This window comes from Camelus dromedarius, chromosome 10 (assembly GCF_036321535.1).
Source record: "Camelus dromedarius isolate mCamDro1 chromosome 10, mCamDro1.pat, whole genome shotgun sequence".
Taxonomy (NCBI): domain Eukaryota; kingdom Metazoa; phylum Chordata; class Mammalia; order Artiodactyla; family Camelidae; genus Camelus; species Camelus dromedarius.
In genome coordinates this window covers 67,091,359-67,119,196 of record NC_087445.1, presented here as the reverse complement: position 1 = coordinate 67,119,196, position 27,838 = coordinate 67,091,359, and the positions used below count along the sequence as shown (strand labels likewise).

Sequence of the window (27,838 nt, the reverse complement as noted above, 5' to 3'; positions counted from 1 at the left end):
CCGCTCAGCCACCCAGAGAGCACAGCCTTGGGGCTGATGTGGTCCAAGAATACCGTCGAGAGCGGGGTTGAGGAGGGAGACCACAGGGGCTAAGCTGGGTGAAGGCAGCGAAGACACTGTGGCCTGGGAGGAGAGGACCTGAGGACCGGGGTGTTGATGCAGGAGGTGACGGGGAAGGCTTGACAGGAGATTGCAAGATGCGGCCACAGGGGCTCAGGGGCTTGTTCCCAACAAAGGCCCTGGGTTCAGCCTCGCAGGTGAGTCTGCGCCGCGTGTCAGGACTTTCCGGGTCTCAGGAGCCTGGGTTTAGGTCTAGCTCTGCAGTGACTGGTTGGTGATCCTGGACCAACCTCTCTTCCCTCCTGGAGACAGACTTCAGGGTCTTGGAAAGCATTTGAAGCAGAGGCTGGCAGGAGCTGGTGTCCGCTCCAGGGAAGTGCAGGGACCGTGCTCTGGGAGCCCAGCAAAGACCTTGTCCTTGCTTGTCAGAGCCAAGGGAGAGACCCCGGCTGGAGGAGGAGTGGGGGGGCAATCCCCCTGCCCACAACTGCCACCAGGGTGACCCAAGTGCTAGGGTCCTCTAGGTAAAGAACAGTATCAGCCCACGACTCAAGAGCCACCCCTGGAAAAGCTCCTGAGTCCCAGCTGAAGGGAGAGGCGAGCCAGGTTTAAAATAGCTAAATAAATCTTTAATATTTCTAATTGCAAATGTACAGAAATTGCACAGCCACACAGTCTTAGCACACCGACAACGCTCTCTGTACATTATTACACCGTTAGAGCCCCAGCTGGAGGGAGGCGCTCCGGCCAAGTCTCCAGCGTTGGCATTTTTTCCTTTTCACATACTTACAAAAGGGGGGCAGGGAGGCAGAGTGGGGGCTGGGGGCGGCTCTCAGGCCATGTGTAGAAAAGAGGGGCTGTTTCCCTGGACAGTCTGCCTTCTGCAGACGGAGGGGGGAGGGAGGTGTGCCCCGAGGCAGATGCTCTGCGGGGTGGGGGCACCCGGAGCTCTGGCCTTGGTCCCCCACCCCCTCTTTTGGGCAGTCGGAAAGAGTCTTCACTTATGGAAGTTTGGCAGTTTCCTTCACCCTAAACATAAAAGTCAAGCAAAACAATCGGGCCTCTCTGTTGGCAGGGGAGAGCCTTCTCCAGCAGAGCTGGGCCTCTGTCTCCCCAAGCAGAGACTGCTTCCCCTCACCTCTCCCTCTGGGGCACAGGTTCAGTGTGACCCTGGCGGGACACATGTCCCCACCACCCTCACCCAGACAGCACACTGCAAAGCCAACAGGTAAATGCCACAAGCAGGGAAAACCCCCAACACCCAAATCCCCAATCTCTGCCCCCTGCCCAATACTGTTCTCTAGATTAAAAATAAAATAAAAACCGTCGGAGAGCAGCGGTCCCGGGCAGCCCTCGGCAGCACCAGGACTAAAGGACTATGTACAACCATTAGGTGAAATAGTTACATTACAGTCAAACACCAAGAACATTTACAAAAATCATCAGACTTGCAATTCAGATAAAAATCTGTGAAGAGTCTGTACACTTTTACAGTTTTTGCACTAAGTAAATAAGGCTCTTGGCCTGAAAGCTTACAACCCCAGGCCAAGGGCCGCCAGCACCGGCCACTGCTGGCCTCCGGAGCCCGGCTTGCCCAGGCCCTGGGAACCTCCCCCTGTATTGCTAAGAGGCGCTCAGTCCGAGGTCGCTCAACGAGGCATCGGTGGGAAGAGAGGTGGGTAGGGAGGAGGGGAGGGCTCACTGGGCAGCGGGATCGAGACTGAACCAGAGGAGGACATCACTGGGGCCAGGCCCTGCCGGTGCGGCCAGGACTGGGGTAGGGCCTCAGCCCCACAGCTTCCTTCCTGAGGTCTGTGACCCTTGGGGGCCCTGCCCTCTCGCCACCAGCATGTCTCCGGCCTAACTGAACTGCAGCTTTCACCTAAGAGCCCCTGCTCAGAGCACAGGCCCAGGACCGGGTGCAGTGTGGTCTGGGCCACCCCTGCCGCGCTGCCCTTCCTTGGGATCTCTGTGGCAACCTGGGCCCTGGTAGCGTGTCTCCAGCCCCGGGGGCAGGAAGGGCTCAGCGCTCTTTCCAAGGGGCTCCTCAGCTTCCTACGGCTGAGGCAGCTCGCCCAGCCCTGGCTCCCAGCAGGGCAAACACCCCAGCTCTTGCCCAAGATTCCCCAGGGTGAGGAGTGGGACAGGGATGGACGAGAGAGGCCCAAGCTCCTGCCCACCTATGTCCCGCAAGGGGTGGGGGGTGGGGAGGGCTGATAAGCTACAGAACAGCCTAGAGCTGAGGGAAACCAGCCCCAGCCGTGGGGTGGGCGCCTCCCCTGTCTGCAGCGCCTGGGTCCTCCGCTGGGGCCCGGGAGGGTGAGGCAGAGGCCGGCCGCACACACGGGGCCAGGTGCAGGCCGCTGCTGTCTTGGAGAGGGAGCAAGTCTAACATCCTCCGGGGCCGCTATTTCCCATGCAGTGCACACGCTCAATTTTAAAAGGCCCCTGTGTTCCAGCAAGCGAGCAAGCGGGCTTTTGTTTCTAATGCATACTGTGAAAGGAAAAAAAATCACAGTTATCCACCTTCTCAGGGCCTGCGGGCATCAGAATTTTTTTTAACCATCAATCAGAAAAGCTCAGCCTCTCTCTCGGGGGAGCACCAGCTGGCCACTCCCTGCAGGGCCACCGTGCCCGGGACACTTGCTGTAGGAGAAGGGCAGGCACCGCACAGTGCCACTGGGGCCAACTCTGCCCACGTCTTTGGCTTTGCAGTGCCCAGAGTATCAGCCCGGGCCCACGATTCAAGGGAGGGAGGCTCTGGATCTTCCTACAGGCACGAGGGCCCAGAAGAGCAAGCTGTGATCCTCACTGGGTTTATTTGGCAGAACAAGTTAGGGAAGGAGGGCGGAGTCTGGGGACAGGTGTCGGGGTGAATCCTCGGTTCCTCACAGCCAAGAAGGCTCCCTGCGCATGCAGTGGCAGGTGCTCAGGGTGAAGACGGGCAGGGGACCCAGAACTCTGGCAGTTCCGTCCTCCCCACCCACTCCCTGCCCGCCTGCCGACCGCCCTGTCAGCTCTTGGAATGGAGGGCAGGTCCCACAGGGCAGGGCCTGGCTGCCTGGGAGCCCTGGGCCCCTGGGGAGGTGAGGGGAAGCCATGAGGAGTAGGTTCCTGGCTCTTCGACCCTCCACCTCTCCGGGCCCCTCCCTGGGGAGGATGTGGGGGTACATGCACTTGGCCAGGTCAAGGAGGAAAGGTGACGCACACCAGATTCAACAATGAGCAACAATGAGCCTGCTCCCACCAGGCTGTCCCCACTCCCCAGCCTGCAGTCTCTTTGGCCTACACTGAGCACGCTTCTCGGGGAGCGGGCCGCTGACCCGCTCACGCTGCGCCAGTCTCTTGCGGCTCCCTCTGCAGCCGCCTCCTGGACCGCGGGGCGGAGGGGGGAGGCGGGCCGCGGCCTCCGGCCCCCTGCGCTGGGGCTGCTCCTCCCCAGGCTGCGCCCCCGCCCTGGGCCACCTCGGTCCTCCCTCTCCTCGGGCAGGTTAACAATTGCTGCTGTTTCTGAACTCGCCGTTCTCAGTAATCTGCAATTTGGTGGGGTTGGTGGGGGAGATGCCGTTACGGGCTTGCATGCTGTACCTCTCTTTCAGCTGTGTCAGGGCGCTCATGAGGCGGGCGTTGGCAGCGTCCAGGGAGGCGATGCGCTTCTCCTGTGGACAAAGGGGGCGTTAGTGGGGGTCATGGAATGGGCTCCTGGGCCAAAGGATCTCCTGGGGGCTGAGGAAACCTCCAAGAAGTGCTGGGGGGGCTGCGGCCTGCAGGTCACCACGTGTGAAGGATGGGAAGGGCAGTGGGCCTGCTGGAGAAGAGGCGGTCTCGCCATCAAGGACCAAGACCTCCTCGAGCCTGCCTCCCTAATGTCCCTACCTCGTCACCCGCTTCTCACCCAAACAGAGCAGCCCCAGTGCTGTCATGCACCAGCGCCCCGAGGGCAGGCGGCCTCGCTCACAGGGCATGCGTGTGTGTGACACAGGTCACAGCTCCCGGTCAGTCTGTGCAGTTTCTAGACTGAGCAAGGTTGTCCCTTGAGAGGATAAGAGTGCAGACCTGAGTGAAGGAGACTGGAGGCCAGAGTCTTTTATGTCTCCCCTCTCAATGTGGCTGGGAAGCCACGGCTCTCAACAAGAGCTCCCCTGCTCCCCTGACCAGCCTTCTGTCACCCCCAGACTTCCCCATTCCCCTCCCAAAAGCTTCCACTATTTGGCCAGGGCCCCTGGTGAAAGGCAGTACCCACCAAGTTGCCCCACCCCTTTCACAGCCTGTCCTGGTGAGCCTGTGGTCCACTGAGACCCTCAAGTCTGACTTCTTGGAGCAGAGATCCTGGCCTTCTAGCCTCCTTAGCTTTTATAGTGGGGCATGACTGAGGACATAAAGAAGCCAAGGTCACCCCCTCCTTATCCCAGGTCCTTTAACACCTGTGGCCAACCAAAAGGCCAGAGCCCCACACCTGGGCATCAATGATCTTCTGTTTGGAGTCTACAGCTGCTTGCATCTCCGCGTGGTCCTTCTTCAGCTCCTCCTCCACTGACATCAACCTGCCGCCAGAGACAAGGACAGTCAGGCTGCATTTGAGGGAGCAGGTGACTTGAGGTGGGTGTGGAGCCAGGTGGGAACAAGCCATCACACCCGCACAGAGGGACACACTAAGAGAGCACCTCCCTGGGCCACACTGCCCACACCTGCCTGGGAAGGAGGCCCACACCTGCCCCCCGCGACTGACATGGGCTGAGCCTGCTCCTTCCTTACAGTACACCTGCCCCAGATTCTGTTCCCAAACCCCCAGGAGCCCCTGGGGCTGCCCCTTTCCGGATGTTCTGCCGGAGCCGAGAGGGTAGGAGTGGGTGTTAGGTCCTCACCACACCCCAGAACCAGGCAGTTGATATGAGTAGGAAACGAAGGCCCTGAAGGGCTCTGGAGCTTTTTCCACCCACTCTCCTCACTGAGGCTGTGCCAGGCACTTGAGGCAGCAAGATTAAGTCACAAGTCAGCGGGGACACAGGAAGGGAGACAGCAGCTACGCTCTGCATGTGAAGCTCAGGGGCCAAGGGAACAGGAAACAGGAAGTACCTAACCATCTCGGAGGGTGGGGTGGGGGTGCACACACCGGACTCTACAGCTACATCCGAAGGACAAGCAAGGCCTGCTGGAGGGGTAATGAGCACAGGAGACGTGAGGAACACAGTCTACAGAAGCTGAGAACTAGGGCCAGTGTGAGTCTGTCGCCAGCTGCTTCGTCCCTGAGACCCTTCCTGGCCTCACCTGCTTGTCTCTCAAGTCCCTGTCAATCACTGCTCATCACTCCTATCCTCCTATTCTCTTCCTTTAGCTTCTGGACCCCACGCTTTCTGGGTCCCAGCTCCCAGGCCACTGCTCTGCAGACGCCTCGAGGACGTCAGGGCTCCACAGGGCTCTGCCTCAGTCCCCTACTCTTCGAGCTCGATGCTCCTCTCAGACGAGCTCACCCACTGCTTTATATCTGTCTCCACCCACACTGCTTCTCCAGCCCAGCGGAGCAGCTGACCCCAGGCGAGCACTCAGTCCATTTCACAGGAGATGCACAGGGAGGTCGGCAGCGCTGGGGCAGGTACAGCAGGGGCTGTCGTGAAAAGCCAGTGGGATCAGGGGTTGAGGAGCGATGATCAGGAGGAAGGGGTGTGGGGTCACGCCAAGGGGGCCTTTCTTGTCACAGGAAGGTAAAACATTGAGCAAAGCCTGTAAGAAGGGGGTGGGGAGGAATGGGGGAAGAGGGAGAGACTTCTTCCAGCTCTGGTGCAATAACAGGCACTGGATTTAACCTCCTGCCATTTAAAAAAAAAAAAAAACTAGAAAACTGGACAAAATTTATGAAACAAAGATTTCCAGACCCTGAACAGACAGTGCAGTACAGTGACTCCCAAAAGAAGGGAACACACAAGGCAAGCCCCGCCCACTGCGCTGGGAGTCCAGGCAGGCAAAGGAGGGAGGTGATGACAGGGAGTTAAGGAGACCGTGGGGCAGGGGAGGGAGGGCATGAAAGCTTTATTGGGGCAGTGCCACAAAGAAGGAAATGCAGAGGACTCTGCCTGTCTCCTGAGGGGTACCCCTGGGGCTTTGGCTGAGGACTGGTCTGCATGCCTGTGGGAAAACAGCCAGGCAGGTGCAAAAACCATTGGAAAGGAGTACACAAAACAACCCCAGGAATAGTTTATGATCCTTCCAGGCAGTGTGGGAAGATGTACTACACAGGGGCATCAGGGAGAACCCCAGAAAGTCTCCAACCCCTGCCCAGAAGGAAACCTTCTCAACAGTGGAGCCAGATTAGGCCTAGACTGAAGACTGTCCAGGATCCACCCCAACAAAACTTAAAAGTAAGCCTCGGAAGAATCAAACTGATTCTTATAACCTCACTGTGTCCTAAAACAAAGCCCCGAAGTATTTAAGAAAGACAAAACATCCAGGGGCTACATAAAAATCACAGTTATCTGGCAAACAACGAAAGATCACCAAGCACACAGAGAAGCAGGAAAGTATAACCCAGAACCAGGGAGAACAGCAGGGAAAACATACTCAAATGTCCGATGACAGAAGCAGTAAACAAGGACATTAAGACAACTGTTACATTCCACATGTTCAAGAAAACAGAGGACAACATGAGCATAAGAGAAGAAATGGATGGGATTTAAACCAAACTGAAAACCTAGAGGCAAAAAATCCAACATCCAAAATGAAAAAACACTGGCTAGGATTAACAGCAGATTAGACACTGAAGAAGAAATAACTAGTGAGCTTAAAGACACAGTAATAATCTAAGATAAAACAACAAAAAAACCCCACAAAAAAACAAAAAAAGAAAACAACAGAGCGTCAGTGGGATGTGGGGCAATCTAAAGCACCCTAACGTACGTGCGATGAGAGTCCCAGAAACAAACCGGGGAGGCAGAGCTCTATACCCACAGATCCAAGAGCTCAACAGACCCAAGAAACACAAAGGAAACATGCCAAGGCGCATCATAATCAAACTGCTGGCAATTAATGATAAAGAAAAAAAATCTTTAAAACAGCAAGAGAAAAAAGATACATTAAGTATGGAAGAACAAAGATACTACCAGAGTTCCTACTATTATAGCCAGGGTTAAGGGCAGAATGGGGTCCACTGCTAGTTTTGGTAAAAAGCCACACCACACACATACTCCTGCTAGAACAGCTGAGTTACACGGCCTACAAAGCCTAAAATATTACCTGCCCCTTTACAGAAAGTTTCCAACCCCTGCCCTGAAGCGACAACAAGATACAGCTAATACACCAATGAAGCAGATAAAAAGGGCTCGTAAAAAATGATCCAAAAGAGGGCAAGAAAAGGAACAAAACAGATGGTACAAATAGAAACAAGGAACAAAATAACAGGTTTAAAAGTAATTATATTACATTAAATGTAAACGGTCTAAACACTCCAATTAAGAGGCAGAAACTGTCAGATCAGTTAAAAAGCAAGAATAATAAAATGTGTGTCACAGAAACTCACTTTATATAGAGGAATATAGTTGGGTTAAAAGTGTAGAAATGGAAAAGGATGTATCAGGATAATACCAACCAAAGGAAAGTTAGGGCAGTGATATTAATATTAAACAAAGCAGATTTTAAAGCAAAGGAATATTATGAGATCAGGTGATTGTATAAAGAGGTCTCTGTTCATCAACAGCACTTAACAAGCCTAAGTGTGTGTATGCACCTAAGAACAGAGCTTCCGTGCACATAAAGCAAAAACCAACAGGAATGAAAAGGAGAAATAGACAAATCTGTAATTATTAGAAACTTCAATATCCTTTTCTCAGTAGTTAATAGAAGAACAGTAAACAAGTACATGGAAAAACCAGTAAAGATACAGAAGACTTGAACAACACTGTCAACCAAATTGCCCTAACGGACATTTACGGCGGAGAGAAAACGTAAACCAATCCTGGTGTATTTCCTCCGTGCTGTAAACTGATCTCAAGAGCACACACTTCTCAGAGAACACACAGGATGAGGACGAGGTAGTGAGGCTGAGAAGTGCTTTCATTCTTCGAACCACATATATGAGGTGAGCCAAGAGGATGGCTGGCAGGCAAGTGAACAGTGGGTTTCCAGTCACCCTGTTCACAGGCCCTCTGCTCATGCTAACCACTTTACAAAGAACCAGTCACAAGTAAATGAAACTGATTAGGAGCAGAGAAAAGGTGACCTAAATAGAGGGCACTGGGGAAGGATTTTTACACTGGACAAAAAGCATGAGGCCAGGCGGGGTAACATCCCGGCAACTGCACACCTGCTGAATCTATCCACACGACAGGCTCTTGCACCGTGTGAACAAACAGGCTGTAAATCCAGGTTCCTCTTGCACCTGGTGTTGCTGTCATAAGCAAGCAAACTCCAGGACTGGGACCCTGGGGGCTGGCCTGGATGCTACACTTTGACTATATTCCCTGCTTGCAGACATGGAGGAGGGTGTACCCACCCTACCTGTGAGTAGGGGGAGAGAGGAGAGAGAGACGGGAATCAACACAGAAATAAAGATGAAATAAAAGCCATCAATGAAATTGAGAGTCAGCGTTAAAATCAATGGTCCCCCTGAAATCTTCCTCCACAACACAAAGGCACCTTAAAATTCAACATACCCCAAACTGGCACCATCTCTCCCCCTCCCCATCCAAAGTTCCCCATCCCAGTAACTGGCACCATGACACATCCAGATGCTCCTGGTAAAAACCGGGTTATTCTGCCTGCTCCTTCCCTCCCACCTCCCTCTTTCACCCACTGCATGGAGCTGACATCCACTCCTACTTTTCCTGCCCTGGACTGGGTCCTCACTGTCCTTCTTGGCAGTCCTATCCAGCTTCTAATCTCCCCCGAGTGTTCGCCAAGAAAACACGGGCCCCAGGCCCTCTGCAAGCTGCCTTAGCTGACCTCACTTCGGCCAGGCCAGCTGTACATTCCACCAGCAACACACGTTGTACCGTGTGGGTTCCCCACACTCCAGGCTACCTCCCACCTCCAGGCCTGTGCCACACTGTCCCCACCACCTGGGACACTCTTTCTCTCTCCACACCCAGCTCATCCTGCAGCTATGCCCCCTGTGCGTGTGTGTGGGGCCAGGACTGGGCCCAGAGCAGGACCTGGCTGGCCTCACCTGCTGATGATGCCCTTCATCTGGATGTCCTTGTCCTCCTGTTGCCGTCGCAGCCGCTCCTCGCCCTCCTCCAGCCGTGCCTGATACTCCAGCACCAGCTTCTGTGTTGTCTCCTCCTGGCACTTGAACAGGGTCTCATACTCCTCCAGCTTCTTGGTGGAGATTCGCAACTTGTCCTGCAGTACTGCCAGGTCCTGCCAGGAGGGCAGCGTGCCACGGGCACAGCACCCAGGACAGAGAGCACAGCCTCATGAGCAGAGCGGGGGCACGGGGCGGGAGGGAGCCCGGCTCAGAATGCCCAGGGTCCATCCCAGCCCACTTCGCCCAGGGGGAACGCCCAAGGAGCCCAGGCAGAGGGGCCAAGGTGAGACTAAAAGCCTGTCCCCTGTCCAGGGCTCTCCCACCCCCTAGCCTGACCCTACAGTTACGAGGGGGATGAAGACTCAAACCCAGATCTCAGAAGTAAGGATCTTGAGCTTTTCATAATTAACAAAGGTTAAAAACCTCCTGGGTACATTCAGGAGTTCTGACAGTGCTCTGAGAGGTAGAGCCTCTATAGGAGGGGAAACTGAGGCCCAGAAAGCAAGTGACCCAATCACACGGAGAGTAGAGTGAGTGACTGGCAGGGTGAGGTCCCAGCCTTGATTTGTCCCTAAAGCCATGGCAGTGGCATGGGAAGTGAGGGGACAGATAAAGGCAAGGCGGTCCGGAGCTTTCCAGATCTGACTCAACCCAGCACACTCAGCCTTCGGGGAAGAGAAGGGACATGTAAAGTGGCAAGAGAAGCAGCGAGCTGGGAGGCCGGGTGAGCTGGACCGAGGGAGAGGCAAGGTCAACATGGGAATCAAGGGGTTGCCGGCCGGGGGCCGTGAGAATACAGGGAAGGGGGAGGCACGAAAAGCCTCTTCTTGAGCCCCAGGCAATGGGAGCCCGATTCACTCATCAGCAAGGCCTGCCCAAAGCTCAGAAGGCAGACTGTGGAGAGACCCCAATCCCACCCCAAATCTAACTCCTGAAGCAAAGCTGGACCCATAAAAAAGCCCAGCTCCGGGAGAAACAGCCCCATCCTGAGTCCTCTGCTCGGCTGGTCAGAAAGGGGTCAGGAGGGCCCTCCCTGACAAAGGCAGGACCAGGTCTCCAGGAAGCTTGAGAGAACTTCAGGATTTTCCTGTGAGGGTTAATAGCAAGAAAGCGAGAGAAGCAGCAGCTCATCTGGCCTAGGAAAGAGGACACTCCGGCTGCCTAACCCTTGAAATCTTTCGGGCAAACCTTGCAATCCACAGAGGGGAACGTGGTCTCAGAAAGGCACAGAGCCTGGGGTGAGACTGGCCCTCTTTGCTCCCCAAACGCTGGCTCTTGGGGCACTGTGCTCCCTGTCCCCTGGTCCCCTTCACATAATAATGGTGAAAGCAGGTGGATGCAGTGCACCAAGGGGATGGTGGAGGCGGCGGAAAGCAGCATGGACATGGACCTTGCCCCAGGCCAGGGAGAGGGAGTGCAGACCCCTGACCTCCGTGCCCTCGCCTGAAAGGCTGCTACAGGCTTTCCTGGGGCCAAGGAGGGCGAGGGCACCCACGGTAAGCGGGGGGCCTCAGCCTGGGTCCAGCATCAACCTGGGTTTTGGCCTCCAGGAGATCAGGACCAGATGTGGACCCAGGGCAGCTGCCACAGTAACTAAAATAATTCTGGAGAACTGGCTTACCCTGCTGCCCACCAAATGCTAGATGTGTGATGGGGTGGGATGTAGATGTTTTAGGGCCAATATTTTTCCCCTGAAAGGAAGAGAATACCTCAGTAGCAACCCGACATCACCCCTCCCTGGGTTTCTGCCCCAGACCCTGCAGAAATGGGGACTGGGAGAGAGCCAGGCCATGGGTCGGCACAATCGTGGAGTGGAAGAGCCTGGCTGGGGAGCCTCTCCCCACTGTCTTATGAACCCACATCTCTGCCTCTTTGTGCATAAGGCTCCCCCAAAGGTCTCCATGCACTTTTTTGGCATCCTAGGCCCCCAAGTCCTAGATTCTCAAGTCTTAGATTCTCAGAAGCTCGGCTGCCCAGTCATTTAGAGAAGATGCCTCCTGAGTCTGGATTCAGTACAATTTCTAGGTGAGTCTCCGTGCAGCCCACATAGATACCTCAGGTTTAAGCTAAATCCTCCAAATTCCACTGACTGCTGTCCTCATGTGGGACCAGGGGGTTGAGAAGGGACTGGCCATTTGTGAGAACAAGGAGGGCTCCATATTCAGGGCTCCAGCGGGCAGAATCCCGCCAGCCACCGCGGGGAGGCAGCCCGCCCTACCCGGAGCTGCCAGGGTCCGGCTTTACCTTTTCTGCTTGGCTGAGCTCGTCCTTACTCCTTAGCCTATCCCTGTGGGGGGGGTCAGGGCCCAGGCCCTCGTCTTCTAACAACTGCGCGTTCATGGTCAAGAGCCAGGCGGCCGTGCGGTCCAGGGCATTGGGGCTCACGGGTGAAGGGCCCTGCGATGAAACACAGCTGTGAGGGGCTGGACGGAGGGCTGGGAGGGGTCCCGGGTGAGCCATGGGGGCGAGTGGCTCAGAGGGGAGCTTCAGCTGACTAGGCACCTTGGACGCAGCCCCTGGCCCAGGGAACTCCCAACTCCTAGATGGCAACCTGAAGCTAACAGCCCAGGTGGCCTCCTGAGCGTGGCTCTCTGTTGCCCAGGTGAGAGCCAGTGAGCTTGGCCTGGTAGGTCAGGTGCCCAACCCAAAGCATATCTGTTTTCCCTACTGCATGGAAAGCCCCGGAGACCAGCTCAGAGCAGGGAGGGGTTCCTGGGGGCCATGTCAACTCTTATTCTGGGTCGGGCTTCAACAGGCTTGGAACTGGAGGTGGATGGACCCCTCCTTCTTCCTCCCTGACCCCAGCTGTCTCTGAGGGAACTGGCAGAGGGTCCCCCAGGCTACAGTGCCCTCATTTGCAAGACTTAGGTAGGGGCCCGTGGAGCCTAGGGGAGGGGGTGGTGATGTGCAGGGTAGGGCAGGGTGGTGGGATGGGGCCGAATGTGGCATCATTCAGCATGGGATGGCGGCTGACTGCGGGTGGAGGTGACATGACCAGGAGGAGCAGCACGACACGGGGTAAGACCGCCCCCCAGGCAAGAGAGCTGGGCATGCCCTCCAACCGACGGCACTGACCTGCTTGTGCACTGCACGAGGCTTCAGCTCCGGGCTGTCGCCCTTGGAGGAGGAGGACTGCTGCCGCAGCCGAGCTCCAGGGCCAGCCCAGTCGGGCGAGGCCGACGCCAGGGTCCCACTTGAGGGCCGCGGGTACTGCAGGGTGCTCAGTAGGGTGGGTGGCGTCCGGCCGCGGGGGGCAGGAGGTGGCGGCGGGGGTGGGGGCGGCGGCTGGTCGATCCTCCGTTGGGGGCCGGCGCTGTTCTGGCGGGGCACTGTGGGCTGCCCGCCCTTCTCAGTCAGCGACATCTGCCGCCGCGCCAGCTCCCCGGGGCGCCGCCCCAGCTCTTCGGCGGCACTGCTGAAACTTCCCAGCTTGGCGGCAGCCGCCAGCTCCTCGCTGTTGCTGTGGGAGCTCAAGGAGCTGTGGCCCTCAGAGCCCGAGTCGCCGAGGCCGCGAGGAGACAGCGGCAGGCCGGCCGCCATCTGGTACACAGGGTTCTGGAAGGAGAGCGGTGCCAAGAGCTGGGGCCGGCCCGGCGCACCCTCTGAGGTGCCTGGTGTGGTCGGCGTCTGGCCTGCCCGCCGCACCGTGGCCAGCCCTGCCAGGCTCACCGGAGCTGCCCGGGCCGGCCACCCAGCCACCAGCTGAGTGGTAGGTGCCTGCCCGTCAGTGGCGAGGGCATCAGTGCCCGCCGGGGAGCCCGCCTCTCCGTCCAGTGTGCGGGCGTCTTGGAGGTCCACCATGGACAGGCTCTTGCCACCGTTGGCCATCTGAAGATCAGGCTCGTTGGCTTCCGAGTAACTCGAGCTGCGGGCAGGTGAGGGCTGGACCCCGGAGGACCTTGTGACAAAAAACAAGTCCTTGTTTTCGGGGGTTGGAGACGGTAACCGGGTGAAATCTATCAGACTGCAGGGAGACAAGCACACACAGGGAAAGAAGGGGGAGAGAAGAACTGTGAATGCGGCCGAGGCGGGTCCCAACCGAGAGCCCCGCCAACCTGCTGCCCACGGCCTGAGCCAGGGCGGGGAGGAGAGGGAAGGCAGGGGAGGGGAGGCAAGGGAGGGGAGGGTGGGGCAGCAAGAATGGGAGAGTCCCAGGAACAGCAGCCCAGCTGCAAAGCCAAACCACAGGCTGGCAGCTGACCCTGGCAGAAGCCACCACGAGGGCTAAGGGGCCGCGATGGCTGCTCCCACACAGTCCTCTGCACCAGGGGCCCGCAATGCCAGCGTCAGGCCAGGCTGCCCCGCAGGCCCTCTCCCTGCTCAGCTGCACCTCGGGACAGTGGGTTCTGGGGTGTGGAGTATTCTGGAAAATTTCCCTTAGCTAAACCCAAACTCACAACGCACTGGCTCTCTGCTATCCAAGGGCCCTGCACTGAGAACTCCGACTTCAAAGCCGCGGGGGCTCCCTTTGCCTCTTCCCTCTTGTTCCTAATCAGACTGATAACCTAAGTGGGGGCCTGCACAGAGAGAAGCCTCCTCTGCAGCCTCCTGCTGCCACCTCTTGTCTGACTGGCAGGCGGGGGCTGGTGTTTCCGGCAAAAACAAGGAATCAGAGGAGGATTCTCAAGGTGTGACTCAGGAGGGGAGGGTCTGCACCTGCAGTGGCAGGCCATCCTCTCCCCCAGTCCCTCAGCCTCTCTCTGGTCCCTTCCCGGAAGAAGGCAGAGTGGTGGGGCCAGTTGGGCTTTGGGAATAAGGATGTAGGGGGGTGAACAGGGCTCTGGGCTGGAGATAGCAAGAACCTGGGGGTTCCACAGGGGCTTGGAATGGAGTTGGCTTAGCCTGGGATGGAGAGGAAGTGCCAAGCCCCAAGTGATGGGACTCAGGCAGGGCAGGCCGTGGCCACTCACAGCCACAGTACTTGTGGGCCTAGAAGAAGTGGACAAGGGCAGCAGACAGAGCCAGGAGAAAGCTGACCAGCCATGGGCCTTGGCTATCCAGCCAGACGGCAAGGTCAGGTCTCCCAAGAACCCATGTGCCCGGCCACCTCTTGGCCAAAGTGTGTGTTCCCACCTGAACCCTTGCTCTGCCTCACTCGGCAGGTTGAATGAATGGCCCCTCAAGATTCAGGAGGACCCTGGAAGGAGCATCAAGATCTCTGCACCTCCGGCCTCCTCCTGGGCCTCCAGTCCCACACACCACACCCCCCAGTCCTTGATCGCAATGTCCTAGCCTGCTAAAAGCCTCTTGCTGCTGCCACCACCTCAGAACGAGACAGCTCCCAACTCTGCTGCTCCAGCCTCATCCTCACCAGCTGCTCCAAGACGGCCCCGGTAAGGGGGGGAAGTATAGGAACGGGGCGTAAACAGTTCAATACAAATGCCAAGGTTTTCAAAGGAATGCCCTCTTTTTGATGTCAACACTCGAGAACACTTCACCTCCCCCTCCACTGTGGAGGGGTGTGTTTTATTTACAGGCCACTCGTCCTAGGGCTGGACCTCAGCACCTCTCTAGTTTTCCCAGGCTCCCAGCCTCTAAGCCTTGCAGTTACCTGAGCCCCTCTTGAAAACAGACACCCTGGAGCACCGCTTCTGGAGATTCTGATTCAGGTCCAGGAGATACCAGAAAACAAGTATTTTTAACACCACCCAGTGATGTGGAGGTGTTGTAACTGTTCTTCATCAAAAGATGCTACCTTTCTCCAGTCCTTTGTCTGTACTAGTCCCTCTACCTAGAATGCCTTTTCCACCAATGGGAATGTTACTTTTCCTAAAAAGCTCAGAACTATAGCACCACCTCCACCACAGAGCCTCCCCTGACATTTCCCAAACAGAAGTTGACCACCTGCCTATAAAACACGAGTCTCCCTCAGCTTGTTTATAGACACCTGTGTAGGCTTCTTCTCCAAATGAGACTGCAGGTGGGCTGCACCTTACCTCCACGTGTACCCCACAACACCCAGCGTGCCGAGCAGCTCTTACCCAGAGAGATCGTTCTCGATCACCATCTTCTGCAGCCCAGCTGAGATGCTGCTGCTGCCAGAGCCAGGTGTGGAGGCCAAGTCGTTGGTCCCTGCAAGCTGTCCACTCCCTGGGGTGCTCAGTGCCGTGTGAACGTCCCTCAGGATTCGAGGCAGAGGCCCCAGTTTGGATACAATGCTCTGCAAAGACACAGCAAGAGGCAGGTGTGACCCACTGGGGCCACCTGGGGAGGACAAGTGCACTGCAGTCACTATGTTCAGAACTGCTAAGGAGCCAGTCAGAAATGCAGGCCGCCCTCCCCTGCAGTCAGATCCAACAGGTCTGGGAGGGGGGAAGGAGCCCAGAAATCGCAAATTACATTTTTACCAGCTCCCTGGATATTTGTGAGACAGGGTGAAGCCCATAGGAGAAACGCTGACCTAGCTCCAGCCTCTCACCCTAGTTCATCCTACCTCGGTGCCCCCGCAGAAAGAGAAGCCCACAAGGAATCCCCGAATTTCCCCACCTGCACCTTCCCATCTGAGAGGCTTCTGGGACAGCCCTGTCCCACGTCACCTTCTCCACAGGGTGGGCTGGGGCCTGACCCACTTCAACACCAGAGCCCCAGTGGTGATGGCCCAGGTACAGAGCAGGCACCACCACACGCCTATCAGATGAGTAACAGGTGACTGGTCACACAGAGGGTGGCACCTGGGCATCTGAAACACACTGTCTTGGTTGAGACGGACAATGCTAAGGGCTCCAGGCTGAGGGTAGGGGACTCAGCCTGCACCTGCTCATGCACCAGCTCCCACCCAGGGCTTTGTGCAAAAAGAAAGCGTGAAAACTCGGGTAGTCAACAGAGAAGAGATGTGAGTGGCAAACAGCTCAATTTTAAATCCTGCTACAACTCTGTTAGCTGTGACAGCTGCTGACCGTCTTCGGTACTCCCTGCCTGGCTGCGCAGATACAGAGGACAATGACCGGCACAGGCACTCAGTAAGTGGTGGCAGTAGAGTGACTGGCGCTGGCAGCAGTGGAGGAAGAGAGGGCCTTGGCCCTCATTTCCATTTCTTCCTCCTGGGTCTCTCGCAGCCTACGGATATAAGTGAGTAGAAAGGACTGCGAGTCTGCTTGTAGTGAAAAGCTGGGACTAATCTGAGAGGCCAGTGAAATAATGATGCAGTCATGTGATGGAACGGTCCGTGGCCATCAGAAAGGTCTCAGTGGCAGTGCAGCAGGTACCACTGTAGAAAGATGCCCACGACAGAGGGAGTGAGAAGCACACTCTGCAGTGCACGGTCAGCTCTCACTTTAAAAAGGAAACAACTCTGCCTGTGTGTGTCCTTAACACACGCACAGATCTATCTAGAAGGCTGCACACCACAGCGCCCTAAAGGGTCACCTCCAGGGATCGCCACGAGCAGGGAGGCCCTCCAGCTCTGGTTCAGCAGTAGCTACTTCTGTGAGATGGTCTCCCAGAGCCCTGGAAAGCAACATGCTCTGGAAGTGGATCCTGGCTGGCTCAGCCCTGGCTGCCGAGAAGCTGCTCGCTGTGTGGGCTAGGGCTGCTGGAGGCAGTGGAACCCCAGGCCACGGACGCTGCACTCCTGGTGGCTGCAGCAATGTCAGAGGTGCCTAGGGAATAACCATTTCAACTGATGGTCAAGGGCATCAGATGGAAAGGTTTGTAGCTTCCCGCCTGACACGTGGAGGTACAGCATCTTCAGAATCTATCTCTTCCATATCAGTGGCATCAAAACCCATAGCAAAGATGTTTTTGGAGAAATGGCTAAACCTGATCACATTTCTCATGGGTAGGGAGCACACCTTCATACAGGGACTCCATCTACTCAACACCAGTGTGTGGGAGGCACAGCCAAAGCCTCGGTACACGGAGCAGGCTCCCCCGGCAGGTGCCAGCGAGTGGACGTGGCACCCTCACTGAGGAAACGGGGCCCGAGATCCCCAGTGCATGTTGACAGGGCCTGGGCCAGACCCTCTGGCTCTGCTGCCTGGGCAGGGCTGCTGACCCACACCCTGCAGGCGAACACTTCGACCTCCAGGTTACTCTGGGGGGAGGAGCAGCCTCGAGCTCTGCAGTGGCCTTCGGCCCGCCCTCTGCCCCATTGCGGCCCAGTGCGGACAGGCACCTGCTCCAGCTGGCTGACGGCCTCCCAGAGCAGCGAGTGCAGGCTGGAGAGCTCGCGGCCCAGGTCAATGTAGCCCTCGAAGCCGGCCGTGTTGGAGATGGTCTCAGGGTTGGAGATTTCCAGCAGGAAGCGCTGCATGTTGGTCCACTCGTGCTCCAGGAACTGGTTCATGAACGACATGTACTCCTCCTTGCTGCCAAACCTGGAGATGGAGCACACTGGGTAAGTGCCCAGGTGCCACCGAGGAGCCCCTCCTTCCGAGACCCCCTCACCTCCCATCCCTCCTTGCCCACCATGGCTGCCTCCCAATCCATTCTGACTCGGGGCCCTGTTTCCTCATGACTAAGTCTAGACAGCCTTCCTGGACCTCACTCCCCATTCACTGCCGGTCACAGTCTCCTTCCTCTTTTCCTTCAGTGTCAATGGCCTGGTGCACAGATGACTCAGTCTACCCTCGGCCAGGTCTATCTGCTGACTTTCAGACATGTACATCCACAGGCACCTCCCTTCATCCTCAGCTCAGCCAGGTGTGCAGTCATCCCCATCACCCCGAACCCCTGCCCTCCTCCTAGGCTCCCTATCCCAAGTGGAGACACTACCATCCAGCAGAGAGCTGAGCTGGAAGCCTGGCCGTGGTCAGTTCCTCCCTCTCCCTTCTCACAACTGGCAGACCTGCTGACTTTATCTTCTCAACACCTGCTGACCTTGTAGCCACTGCCCCCCCGTGCCACCACCTTCCTGAGCCAATGCTTCCACCACTTTTCTCTTATGGGAACCATAGCTCTGCTCTCCTCCCAGTCTTGGCTGCCAGTCCTGATCCCTTCCACCCCTCCTGCACCACTGCTGTCAGGCTGAACTTTTCAGGACCCAGACAGATGAGGGCCACCCTCTCTCCTGCTCATAGCCCTTTGGCGGCTCCCACTGCCCTGTCTGGCTTCCAAGTCCCTGCTGTCCTCTTGGGTCTCATCTCCCACTTCCCCAGCCTGGCACTGGATGACTGAGGAAGCTCACAGCGCCTGGTCCCTCCCTCCAGCACGCAGCCCCCCGGCCCTGCCCCGCAGTTGCTCCGGCTGCCTTTCACCCTGACACACAGCTGGGGAAGCACGTCTTTCAGGAAGTTTCTCTCCTCTCCCCACAAGCTTAGGGCCCTCCTACGAGGCCATGCACATCTCTACCACAGCTCTGTCCCCTGCTGAAGAGGGTAGGGACCAGGCATGATTCACAGCCCAGCACAGAGAAGACCTGGAGGGGGGCTCCATCCACACCTGGTGAGAGCGCTAGATGACCCAGCCCTTCTGTTTCCACCTGCTCGGCCGAGGTATGGCGAGAACACTGAAGTGCTTCAGGAGCAAAGACGGCCTTGGCAGCATTAGACAAGGATGGTCTGAAACCATCTAAGTGTCCAGCACAGGGGACAGGGTAAGGAGACATGGGCCCTGCTCCCTCGGAGGCATATTAGTCATTCATTTCAAAATGAAGCTTATGAATGTTAAGTACATGGGAGAGTCCTTATGATAAAATGTTAACTCAAAGAAGCAGAAGGAAAAAATATCTTGTGTTCTCACCTCTGAAAATTAAAGAAACAGCAAAATGGCAAGTACTTTCAGTAGGGAGAGGATGGGGTGTGGAGATTTTACTCTTAAGAAAGGAAAGGGGGAGGGAGGGGGAAGGCCTGAGGATGGCGGGGGCTGAAGCAGGGGCTGTGGCACAGCCCAGCTAGGGGACAGACCCCTACCACGGGCTCCAGCCTGCGCCCTGACTCTGTCCGTCGGGCGACGTGGCACTCACTTGGCAAAGTTGGCCAGGTTCTGGGTGACCTTGGCGATGAGGGTGAGGGTGCGGGCAGTGCGGTCGTCGGGGTATTCCTGCAGCAGGTTGAAGAGTGAGGGCGACATGATGGCCGGGCAGAGGAAGCGCAGAAACAGGGAGGCACTGATGAGCCGCTCGCTGATGTCCGGCCGGCCCCGGCTGCTGCACTCCTGCCGCCACGAGGCGAACACCTCCTTCAGCTCCCGTGGGAAGACGCTGCAGGGCAGGCGAGGGTGGGCCCAAAGGTCAAGCAGGGGGCAGAGCAGAGACCTGGTCCCAGGTCCAAGGGAGCCAAGTTCCAGCGCTGCTCCACCCGCCTCCTGAGTCCTCTGAGCCCATCACTCCGCCATCCACCATGCAGAGCGCAGGGGCACAGGGACAGCACAGTGCAGGCACAGAGCGCGTGCTCAGCTAGCGGAAGCAGCAGGGACGCCCTAGGGGGCTTCAGCAGAGCTGGGCATGATCAAGAAGATGGGAGTATCTTGACCTTGAGTGAGAACACAGCTCCCCACTTTCTAGATGGGGAGGCAGCGACCTCCCCAGGCAGCCACGATTGAGTGTGGGCAGGGGGCCTAGCACCGGCTGGGGGCTCTCTCCACTAGGCATCCCCACCCGGCCACAGTGAGACCCTTTAAGTGGCCTTCCAATCTTTTCACTAGAAGATGTGTGTTCCCTGGACCCAGTCTACCCCTGGCTCTCTCACTAGCCCAGGGTGCTCTGACGCAGGGCCTGGCCCTCCCGGGGCTTCGGTCTCCTCACTCTCACACTGAGAACAAGGCCTGCCCTGCTGAGCTCACAGAGCCATCTCATGGCCTTAAGAGGCCTTGAGCAACTTGAAAAGCTTTTGCCCAACAAGCCCAGCACCCAGCTCAGCAGGCTCTGGTAGTGAATGGGGCTAAACCAACAAGGACATGGCTGGAGAGGAAGTGAAGGCAGGTGACCTTTAGTCTTGGCCCCCGAAGTGCCTGGCACAGGACTGGGCAGGGGGTAGGTGCTGAGTGATAACATCTATCCACGGCCTTGCTCAGAACTGAGAGGTGCCTCTGGGCTTCTACAAATGCCAGAAAGAGGAAATGGAAATTCATTGTCTGTGGACATGTTTCCCTGCGTTCCACACCCGGCCGGCCCTGGGAGCAGCGGGGCAGAGGGTGAAAACAAAGGCTAGCCCTAGGGTGGTAAGTGTGCTCCAGAGTTCAGGCACTCTGGCTGCCCCTCTTCCCCTGGAGCCGGGGGTCATTTTTGGCTCAGCCCAAGGGGCCAGGTGGGCCCCAGGTGAGCACCTTGTGCAACCCTGGGGCAGAGGGACCTGGGCAGGGAGCGCCCACCCCATTGGCTCTGCCCCCACCAGAGGATGCCACTCCCCTAGCAGCCTGTGTCTGCCTGTCCTTCGGGAGCAGCAAAACACTCCCAGGCCCTTCTGAGTGCCCAGCCCTGAGCTAGTGCATCTGCCCTTCTGAGTGCCCAGCCCTGAGCTAGTGCATCTGCCCCAGGGTTTTCACAGTGTGTGCAGGAAATGGACTTGGACACAGGTATCCCACTCTGATGGGACCAGAGCTGTGACAGAGTGCCCAGGAGGGGTGAGCTGAAGGAGGACCACAAATGGGAGCCAGATACAGGCCTTAAAGCAGGAGGGGAAATAATATGACCAAAGAAAGGAGAAAGGTATATCTGGGGGAGGGGGTGGGAACAGGGTCAGGAGAGCAACTGAGATGGGGAGGACGCAGGCCTGAGCTGGAGCAAATTTGGGCAGCTCCTCTAGTGTAAAAATAGACCCACTTCTCAGGGACTGGCCCCACACAGTCCCGCAAGCCACCTGTAATGGAGCTGTGCTCGGCACCAGGTCACTTGCCCCCAGACCCATGTGCCCCAGGAGCAGGCACATGCCTGGCACATCAGCCTTGCAGGAAGTGGCTCTGGACTGATTCTGGCCCCGACTGCAGTCCTGCATTAGCACCTGCTCTGCTCACCCCTGCTCCTTTCAGGGGCTGCCAGGAGCCTGCAGACCTCTGTTCTGTTTGAAGACCAACCCTTCTCCTTTGTTCTCTACAGTCCCAGCAGGAGGCCTGCCTGATGTCCAGGCACCCACACAAGCCCCTGCTGGGTCCGATCACAAGCCTGTGATGTGAGCATCAGCTCCTGTGGACAGGTAAAGAGTCCCAGGTGAAGCATCCACCTGCCCCAGGTAGGCCTGAGCAGGGCCCTGTCAGTCTGGCTCCTGGTGCCGCCCCATCACCTATGACATCACCTGCCAGGCGCACAGAGGATGCCCACTATCAAGCATGTGCAGTGGACTGCCACACCGAAGGCTTCAACACTGCACACACCATGTCCTGCATTACTCTGGAATGCTCCTTACATCTGAGAGCCCAAAAAGGACCAGGACGGGGCCCTGGCAGTCTAGCAAGACTCAGTGAGGTCAGACAGCAGGTGGGTTCCCATCCCAGACTGGAGTTGCGTGAGGCTGCAGGCATGTCACGTGCTCCTCCCGATTAGACGTCAGCTCTCCTGTTGGTAGGTCAGGAATGACGGAGCAGAGCTCCCTTGCTGGGCTGCCTGGATGGGGTGAAGCACACGTGGGCGAGCACAGCGCCCAGCACCCTGTAGGCACCCTGCCATAGGAGGATGGGAGAGAGGGTGGGGGGCCAAGAAGGGCGTGCGGGACAGCACTGACCAGTAGGAGTTGATGATCTTGCAGAAGGCCAGCTCGCAGCACATCTTGAGGTTGCCCTGGTGCTCAGGGAGGTCAGTGGCCGAGCACTTGCTTGGGTCCACTTCACAGTTCTCATCCGATTCATACAGAGCTTTGATGAACTCACCTGGAGCCGGGAGGGCAGGGAGGGGCAGTGAGGACCTGGCGGGCATACCACACCCTCTGCCCGCTGCCGGCCTGCACCCCCTACCTAGTGCGTCCTGCAGGTACTTCTGGCCCACCAGCTTGAGGTACTCCTCGATGGCCTTGGTGGCCAGTGTGTTCTCCCGGAAGATGAGGTGCTCATTGTCCCCACAGCGGTCCACCTCTGACATCATCAGGTCCGTCAGGAAGTCCTGAGGAGGCAGGTGAGGGGAGTGGACCTGAGTGGGCCTGGCAGGTAGAACCCCAGGAGAAGCCCCTGCTCCTTGGGGCTGCCCCATTGCCAAGCTGCTGGCACCCACCCTTGGGGGCTGCCGGGGTAGTAGGGCAGGGCAGCCTGGTCGGGGGGGATACCTCGTGCCGGCGACATCAGAGCTGGGTCCAGGATCAGGGAAGTAAGAGCACGCTACATGGAACCATGAGCCTCCGCATCACAGCCAGACCCGCTGGACTCAATTCCCTGTTCAGCCATGCCCAGGCCTGGCTGGGTGACCGGAGAACTCCCCCTCCCACTGCCATTGGTGCCAAAGAGGACAGATGGGCTGCCCTCTCCCCCTTGCATAAGCAGCTGCCACCATTCCCCCGTTACTCTGATGGGGTCCCCTGCACCAGACAGACTCGTTCTGTGCAGCCTCAGAGGGAAGGATGAGAGAGAGGCAGAGGCGGTCCAGCTGCCCTGGAACGCAGTGAGCCAGTGCTTAGTCGGTTAGAGCACGGACCTTGGCTTGGGCAGGAAGGCGGGGGCACCGCTCCCACCTGGCAAACCTGGGTGGCAGCCCCTCACTACTGTGGGTCCCAGACTTCCTTGGAGAGCAGCTGGAAGGCAGCTGTTAAGCGATGAGCCTCGCAGTCCCACGCACGGCTTCACGGGAAGACCCCAGGAGGGAGCCTGTGCCCACGCCTTCCCTCCTGACTGCACCCATCCAGGTGGAAACTCCCTCCCCAGGCCTGTGCCTCCCCACGCCCACAGCCAGCCTTGTGACTTGGGGGAGGGGGAGAGAACAGGCAGGAGGCAGGAAGTGGGAGACTCAGGGGAGGGTTAACAGTCAGGGCAGGGGCCACCCAGCACAGAGGCTGCAAAGTGGCCAGCGTGGGCCAGGGTGGGCCAGGGTTTCTGGAGCTCTGGAAATCCCCCGCTTCTGTGTGCACAACTTTGGGGCCCTCTGAAATCACAAGTGGCACAGGAGACCCAGCTGGCCAACGGAGAGACAGGAGGGACTGGGGGGAAGCGGCAGTTGGCCTCTCCGGGGACCACACAGCCTGAAGACACCTTCCTGATCTACAAGTGACATCTAGGGCCCCCTTCTCTGACTACACAGAAGCAGGGTGAGTGCTGAATGTACAGCCCCGCTCATGCCCCACGGCCTTCTTGAAATCCTGGGGCAGGTGTAAGGCCCCGGCAGGAATGAGGAGGGGCTCTCCTCAGGGCTAGGACCCAATGAGGGGGAACAGGCACAGGACAGGGAAGTGAGCTGTCCAAGGCCACACAGCTGCCTGGGCGAGATCTGGCCCAAGTATCTTGTTTCTCAGGCCCTGTTCTTCTTGTTCCACTGAGTGGGTGGGGGTGGGGGTGGGGGCACCAGGGAGAAGCCCCTTGCAGTCCCACGGTGGGAACAAACTGTGAAAAGCCACAGCCAGGAGAGCAGGGCCTGTGGAGGGAGCAGAAGGTGCCAAATGTCCTCTCACACGGCCCTCGTCAGATGCTCTGGTGAGAAGCATCTCACAAGTTAGTCCCCAAGTGTTCAGAGCTCAGGTGTCCGTCACCCCAGCAGCCTGAGTTACTTTCTACCCTTCCCCTTGCTGCTCCCCCGGCTCCTCGGAGGGCCCCTGTGGGGGGTGGGGGAGGGGTGGCTGGAGCCCTGGCTTCCACCTCCTTCCACAACGAGCACCCCAATTCTCCTCTCATCTCAGCTGTGAGCCTCAAGAGCAAAGGTCACTTCAGAGTGGAATCAGCATGTCAGGCCAGTCCAGCCCTCAAAGGACCCTGCCAGAGCCCTCGCTGCCTCCCTCACTCCTGCTCTGAGGCCAGACTTCAAATGCCTGTTTCCAGCACCCCTCCCATTGTTGGCCAGGAAATTAAGGACAGCACAGCCAGACGTGGCTCTCCATGCAGCCCTGCCCAGTCAGGTTGGTGGCTGCAGGTTGGGGAAGGAGGGGGTCCAACAACATGGAGGAAATGGAGTGCCCAGTCCCCAGGGAGCCCACAAGGAGAAGTGCCTCTCCCTGGTCCTGCACTGGTCACACACCACGAGCCCAACAGGCAGGGGCTCTGAAGGGCCCGAAGGAGGCCAGGGCCTTCCGAGAACAGTAGAGGAAAAGGGGTCCAAGGGAGCCATATACCCTGGGCTCTGCCTGGGGACCTGAGGCCCGGCCCCCAACCCACATCTCCCCTGACCCCAGGCTGAGGGCTCAGGATCTTGACCTGGCCACTCGGCTCTCAAACCACACCATGTCCAGAGGGCGAGGCCTTTTGCAGCATGGATGGGATCCACATCCGGCCCCTCTCCACTGCATTCCCCTCAGGCAGCGCCCTCAAGGGAGGGGCAGGGTAAGGGGCGGGTGTGTGCCCTGGAGGCCTAAAGAACCACACTCCACTGTGCCTGCGGGCGGTAGGCTTGGGGAGCCTTCCAGAAGGAGCCCACTAGTCTCCAAAACCAGGCAGGTGGGGCTGAGGCGTGGCCTGGCAGGGAGTGGCCGGTGAAAGGAGGTGGAGAGGAGAGCGGGGCTCCTCCAGCCCTGAAGCAGGGCCTGCTGGGGGCTTTAGACAAGCCCTGTTCCTGAAGGCTGCAGCCACGGTGGGCTGCCTGTCGAGACAGAGACTGCATGTCTCCTGTGCATGAATCTGGGAGGGAGGGGGAGGCTGGGGCTCGGAGAGTGACTGCACCCTGGTGGGCACCTACTGGGGTATCTGCCAAAATCAACACCTCACTGGATGTGAGTGACTGGGTCACTGGGACCCATGTGCTGGCAGAGGCTGGCCACATGGCCTGCTCCCCTCAACCCTCAGAGGCCAGCACCCTGGGGGAGTGGGGAGGTCCCTAAATTCACTTCCTCACTGCCTCCATCCACCAGCTCCATACCTGCCTTGGCCATCAGCTCCAACAACAGAGGAGTGCAAAATCTCCCCTTCGTGATGCAACTCTTGGGTTCAGGGTCCCAAGACCAGTGCTGTGACCAGCGCCTCCACCAGAGCTGAACTTCGTCACGTGGACATGGGGACTGGCAGGTAACCTAGGGTGTCACCCAGACTTCCACAGAGCCACGTGACGTGGGGAGCCCCGCCTGAGGCCCACACACCTACCTTGACCTTGCCTGTGCTCTGCAGGATGTGCACCAGGGCCGACGCCATCTCTTCCTTGGTCTTGGCGCTGAGGATGGGCTCGAGGGCCGCACAAAGCCCCAGGTAGTGGTTGGTGATGTGCTCAGCGAACTCCTTGTACATCTCCATGGGCAGGATGGTGATGGTCTGGTAGCGCGCCTTGATGCGGATCATGGGCCCAGGGCCCTTGCCGCCCTTGGGGTTGGGCGTCACCACCGGGTACCACTTCTCCACGAACTGCCGCCCGGCCACCGAGGCGGCGGGCAGGCTGACCAGGCCCAGGTAGCTGTTGCGCTCCTTCTTCTTCTTCTTGTCAGTCTCCCGGTACAGATGGACGGTGACGGTGCGCAGGGGCGGCAGGTTGTGGAACTCGAAGTGCTCGCCCCAGAAGACGTTATCGGTCTTGAGCTTGCCCGTGGTGCGCGCGTACAGCACGTCGTCCAGGCACAGCTCGCACAGGTACTTCTTCTTGGCCGGCAGGTCCTTGGCCTCAATCACCCACAGCTTCAGAATGTGCTCCACACGCCGGCTGTTGTCCTGCACACGTACAGAAGGGCCATGGTGACCAGGGGGCCGGTCGCCTGCGCACTGCCCAGCCCGGGGTGGGCAGGAGCTCTTGGAAGGTGGTGGGGAGGGCCCGGGCACTGACAGGACTGGGGTGGGGTAGGGACAGCTCTGGAGACTGATGGACACGAGGCTGGATCTCTGCTCTGCCTCATACTAGCTCACTGACCTTGGGCAAGTGACAATCTAAGCCTCAATTCCCTGTTCTATAAAATGGGAATAAAACCGAGTAGAGAGCCAGTCCAAGGCCAGCACAATGCTTGGCACACAGCAGCTGCATATTGGCTCTTATGCAGCTTGCTCGTCTGCAAAGTCACTTCAGAGGTCATGACCATTGCTAAGGCCCTTCCTTAGTGATGTCACGGTGACCAGTGCTCAGCGCAGGCTGAGTCACCCAGGAGGCAGACACAGAAGCAGGCGATTACAGTCAGGGTCCCAGGAACCTGCCAGGAGAAGCCCAGGGGTGGTGAGAACACAGAACAGGGCACCGGCCTGGGCTGGCGGTGCTCGCCTGGAGGAGGGACAGACAGCTAAGGTGAAATCGGAGGGAAGAGCAGGAATCAGCTTGGGGGAAGAGGGCCCAAGAGTCCCAAGGCAGAGGTACACCAGCACCCACAAGCCCAATACTCAGTTCTCCGGCCCAGCCTCCTCACTTCCTCAGTGTGCAGCTTCAAAGACAGAGGCCCCCGGCACTGGAGTCAGCCTCTCTCAGAGCCCAACACTACCACCTGCCCGGGCACAGCCCGCACCGGAGACCCCTCCCTTGGCTCCCTCACGTAGGAGTCTGCGCTCTGCTCTGGGGAGGGGGACGCAGGCCTACCTTGTTGGGATGCACCGCTCGCCGCAAGTTCTCCATCCACTTATCCCGTTCGGCTGCTGACCGGCAGGAGAAGCACTTGCTTCCTGACGACGTTGTCACCTGTTGGGGGCAGGCAGGACAGCGTCACGGGGCGGGGAAGGCAGCAAGGCAGTATGATGGAGGACATTTGGGGCTTGGGGGGTTTGGCTGCCAGGTCTGTCTGTACCACACCCTCAGGGAGGAGGCAGAACAAGACTCAATGATCCCTGTATTTCACGTCTGCAGGCGTTGCACAGAGACCTGCCGTCCCAGAGCAAGACAGTGACAGGAGGGTGGCCCAGCCCCGTGCCATCTGGCACCTGGTCCTGCCTCCTCAACCCGGCCTCAGTGCACTCTGTCCATAGGAAAGCCTCTTTCTGACTCCAATCTCATTTTCTCAGAGATAGAATAAAGAAGGCATGGCCCCCAGCACCAATCAGAGGGCAATGCTTAACCCAGTCTCCCTCCATCGGTGGGGCCAGAGGCACCTAGGGGACAGCCACAGGTAGGCACAAGGGTCACCTCAGTTTTTAGCTGACACCTGCTGATGATGCTTCTCTTTTGCCAAGCAACAGTGACAACAATGATGGTCAGAGAAGCGTAACATATCTGGGGCCAGACTAGAGAAATAAGAATTGGGCCATCTGCGTGTGCTGAGTCCTGGGGTCCTCCCACCTGGAACCCTTACCCTCCCCTCACCATCCAGCTTAATCATCCTCTGGTCTCCTCCAGGCGAGGGAGCCTGGCCCAAGCTGTTCCTGCTACCCCAGCAGCATGCTCTACCTAAGGAAACCAGACTCTTTACCTAACCTTATTCAAGGGCCTGCACAAGCCACAGCACCCCCTTCTGTAGACAAGTAGACAGACACCATCCAAACCCCAGGCAAAGAAGTCGGAGCCCAGAAGGAGCCCAGCTGGACCAGAAGTCCTGAACCAGAACCGACACCCAGAGGGCACAGGGCTGGGGCAGATGCCAGGCACCACTCCATTCCCTCTCTGGGGCTGGGGTTGCCAGGAGGTGGCCACACCAGTCCCAGGCTCACTCCTCT

The 27,838-nt window shown here is 58.1% G+C and overlaps 1 protein-coding gene across 8 annotated transcripts in view; it reads right to left on the bottom strand.

The window, feature by feature from the left end:
- Nucleotides 1-667: 667 nt before the first annotated feature.
- Nucleotides 668-27,838, bottom strand: part of DAB2IP (DAB2 interacting protein) — a 189,886-nt gene continuing 162,715 nt past the window's right edge. For 5 of the 8 annotated variants that reach the window (XM_031450371.2, XM_064490485.1, XM_064490491.1 and 2 more), the window contains 12 exons: nucleotides 26,772-26,870; nucleotides 25,370-25,924; nucleotides 22,118-22,262; nucleotides 21,889-22,033; nucleotides 19,197-19,433; nucleotides 17,409-17,610; nucleotides 15,277-15,455; nucleotides 12,371-13,259; nucleotides 11,540-11,692; nucleotides 9,215-9,408; nucleotides 4,517-4,604; nucleotides 668-3,719 (listed from right to left, as the gene is read on the bottom strand). In XM_031450371.2, the coding sequence (XP_031306231.2) occupies nucleotides 3,552-3,719; nucleotides 4,517-4,604; nucleotides 9,215-9,408; nucleotides 11,540-11,692; nucleotides 12,371-13,259; nucleotides 15,277-15,455; nucleotides 17,409-17,610; nucleotides 19,197-19,433; nucleotides 21,889-22,033; nucleotides 22,118-22,262; nucleotides 25,370-25,924; nucleotides 26,772-26,870 (3,054 nt within the window). In that variant the 3' untranslated portion in view covers nucleotides 668-3,551. The remainder of the gene's footprint in view (nucleotides 3,720-4,516; nucleotides 4,605-9,214; nucleotides 9,409-11,539; nucleotides 11,693-12,370; nucleotides 13,260-15,276; nucleotides 15,456-17,408; nucleotides 17,611-19,196; nucleotides 19,434-21,888; nucleotides 22,034-22,117; nucleotides 22,263-25,369; nucleotides 25,925-26,771; nucleotides 26,871-27,838) is intronic. The other 3 variants (XM_064490487.1, XM_064490486.1, XM_064490489.1) reach the window with 3 other exon arrangements.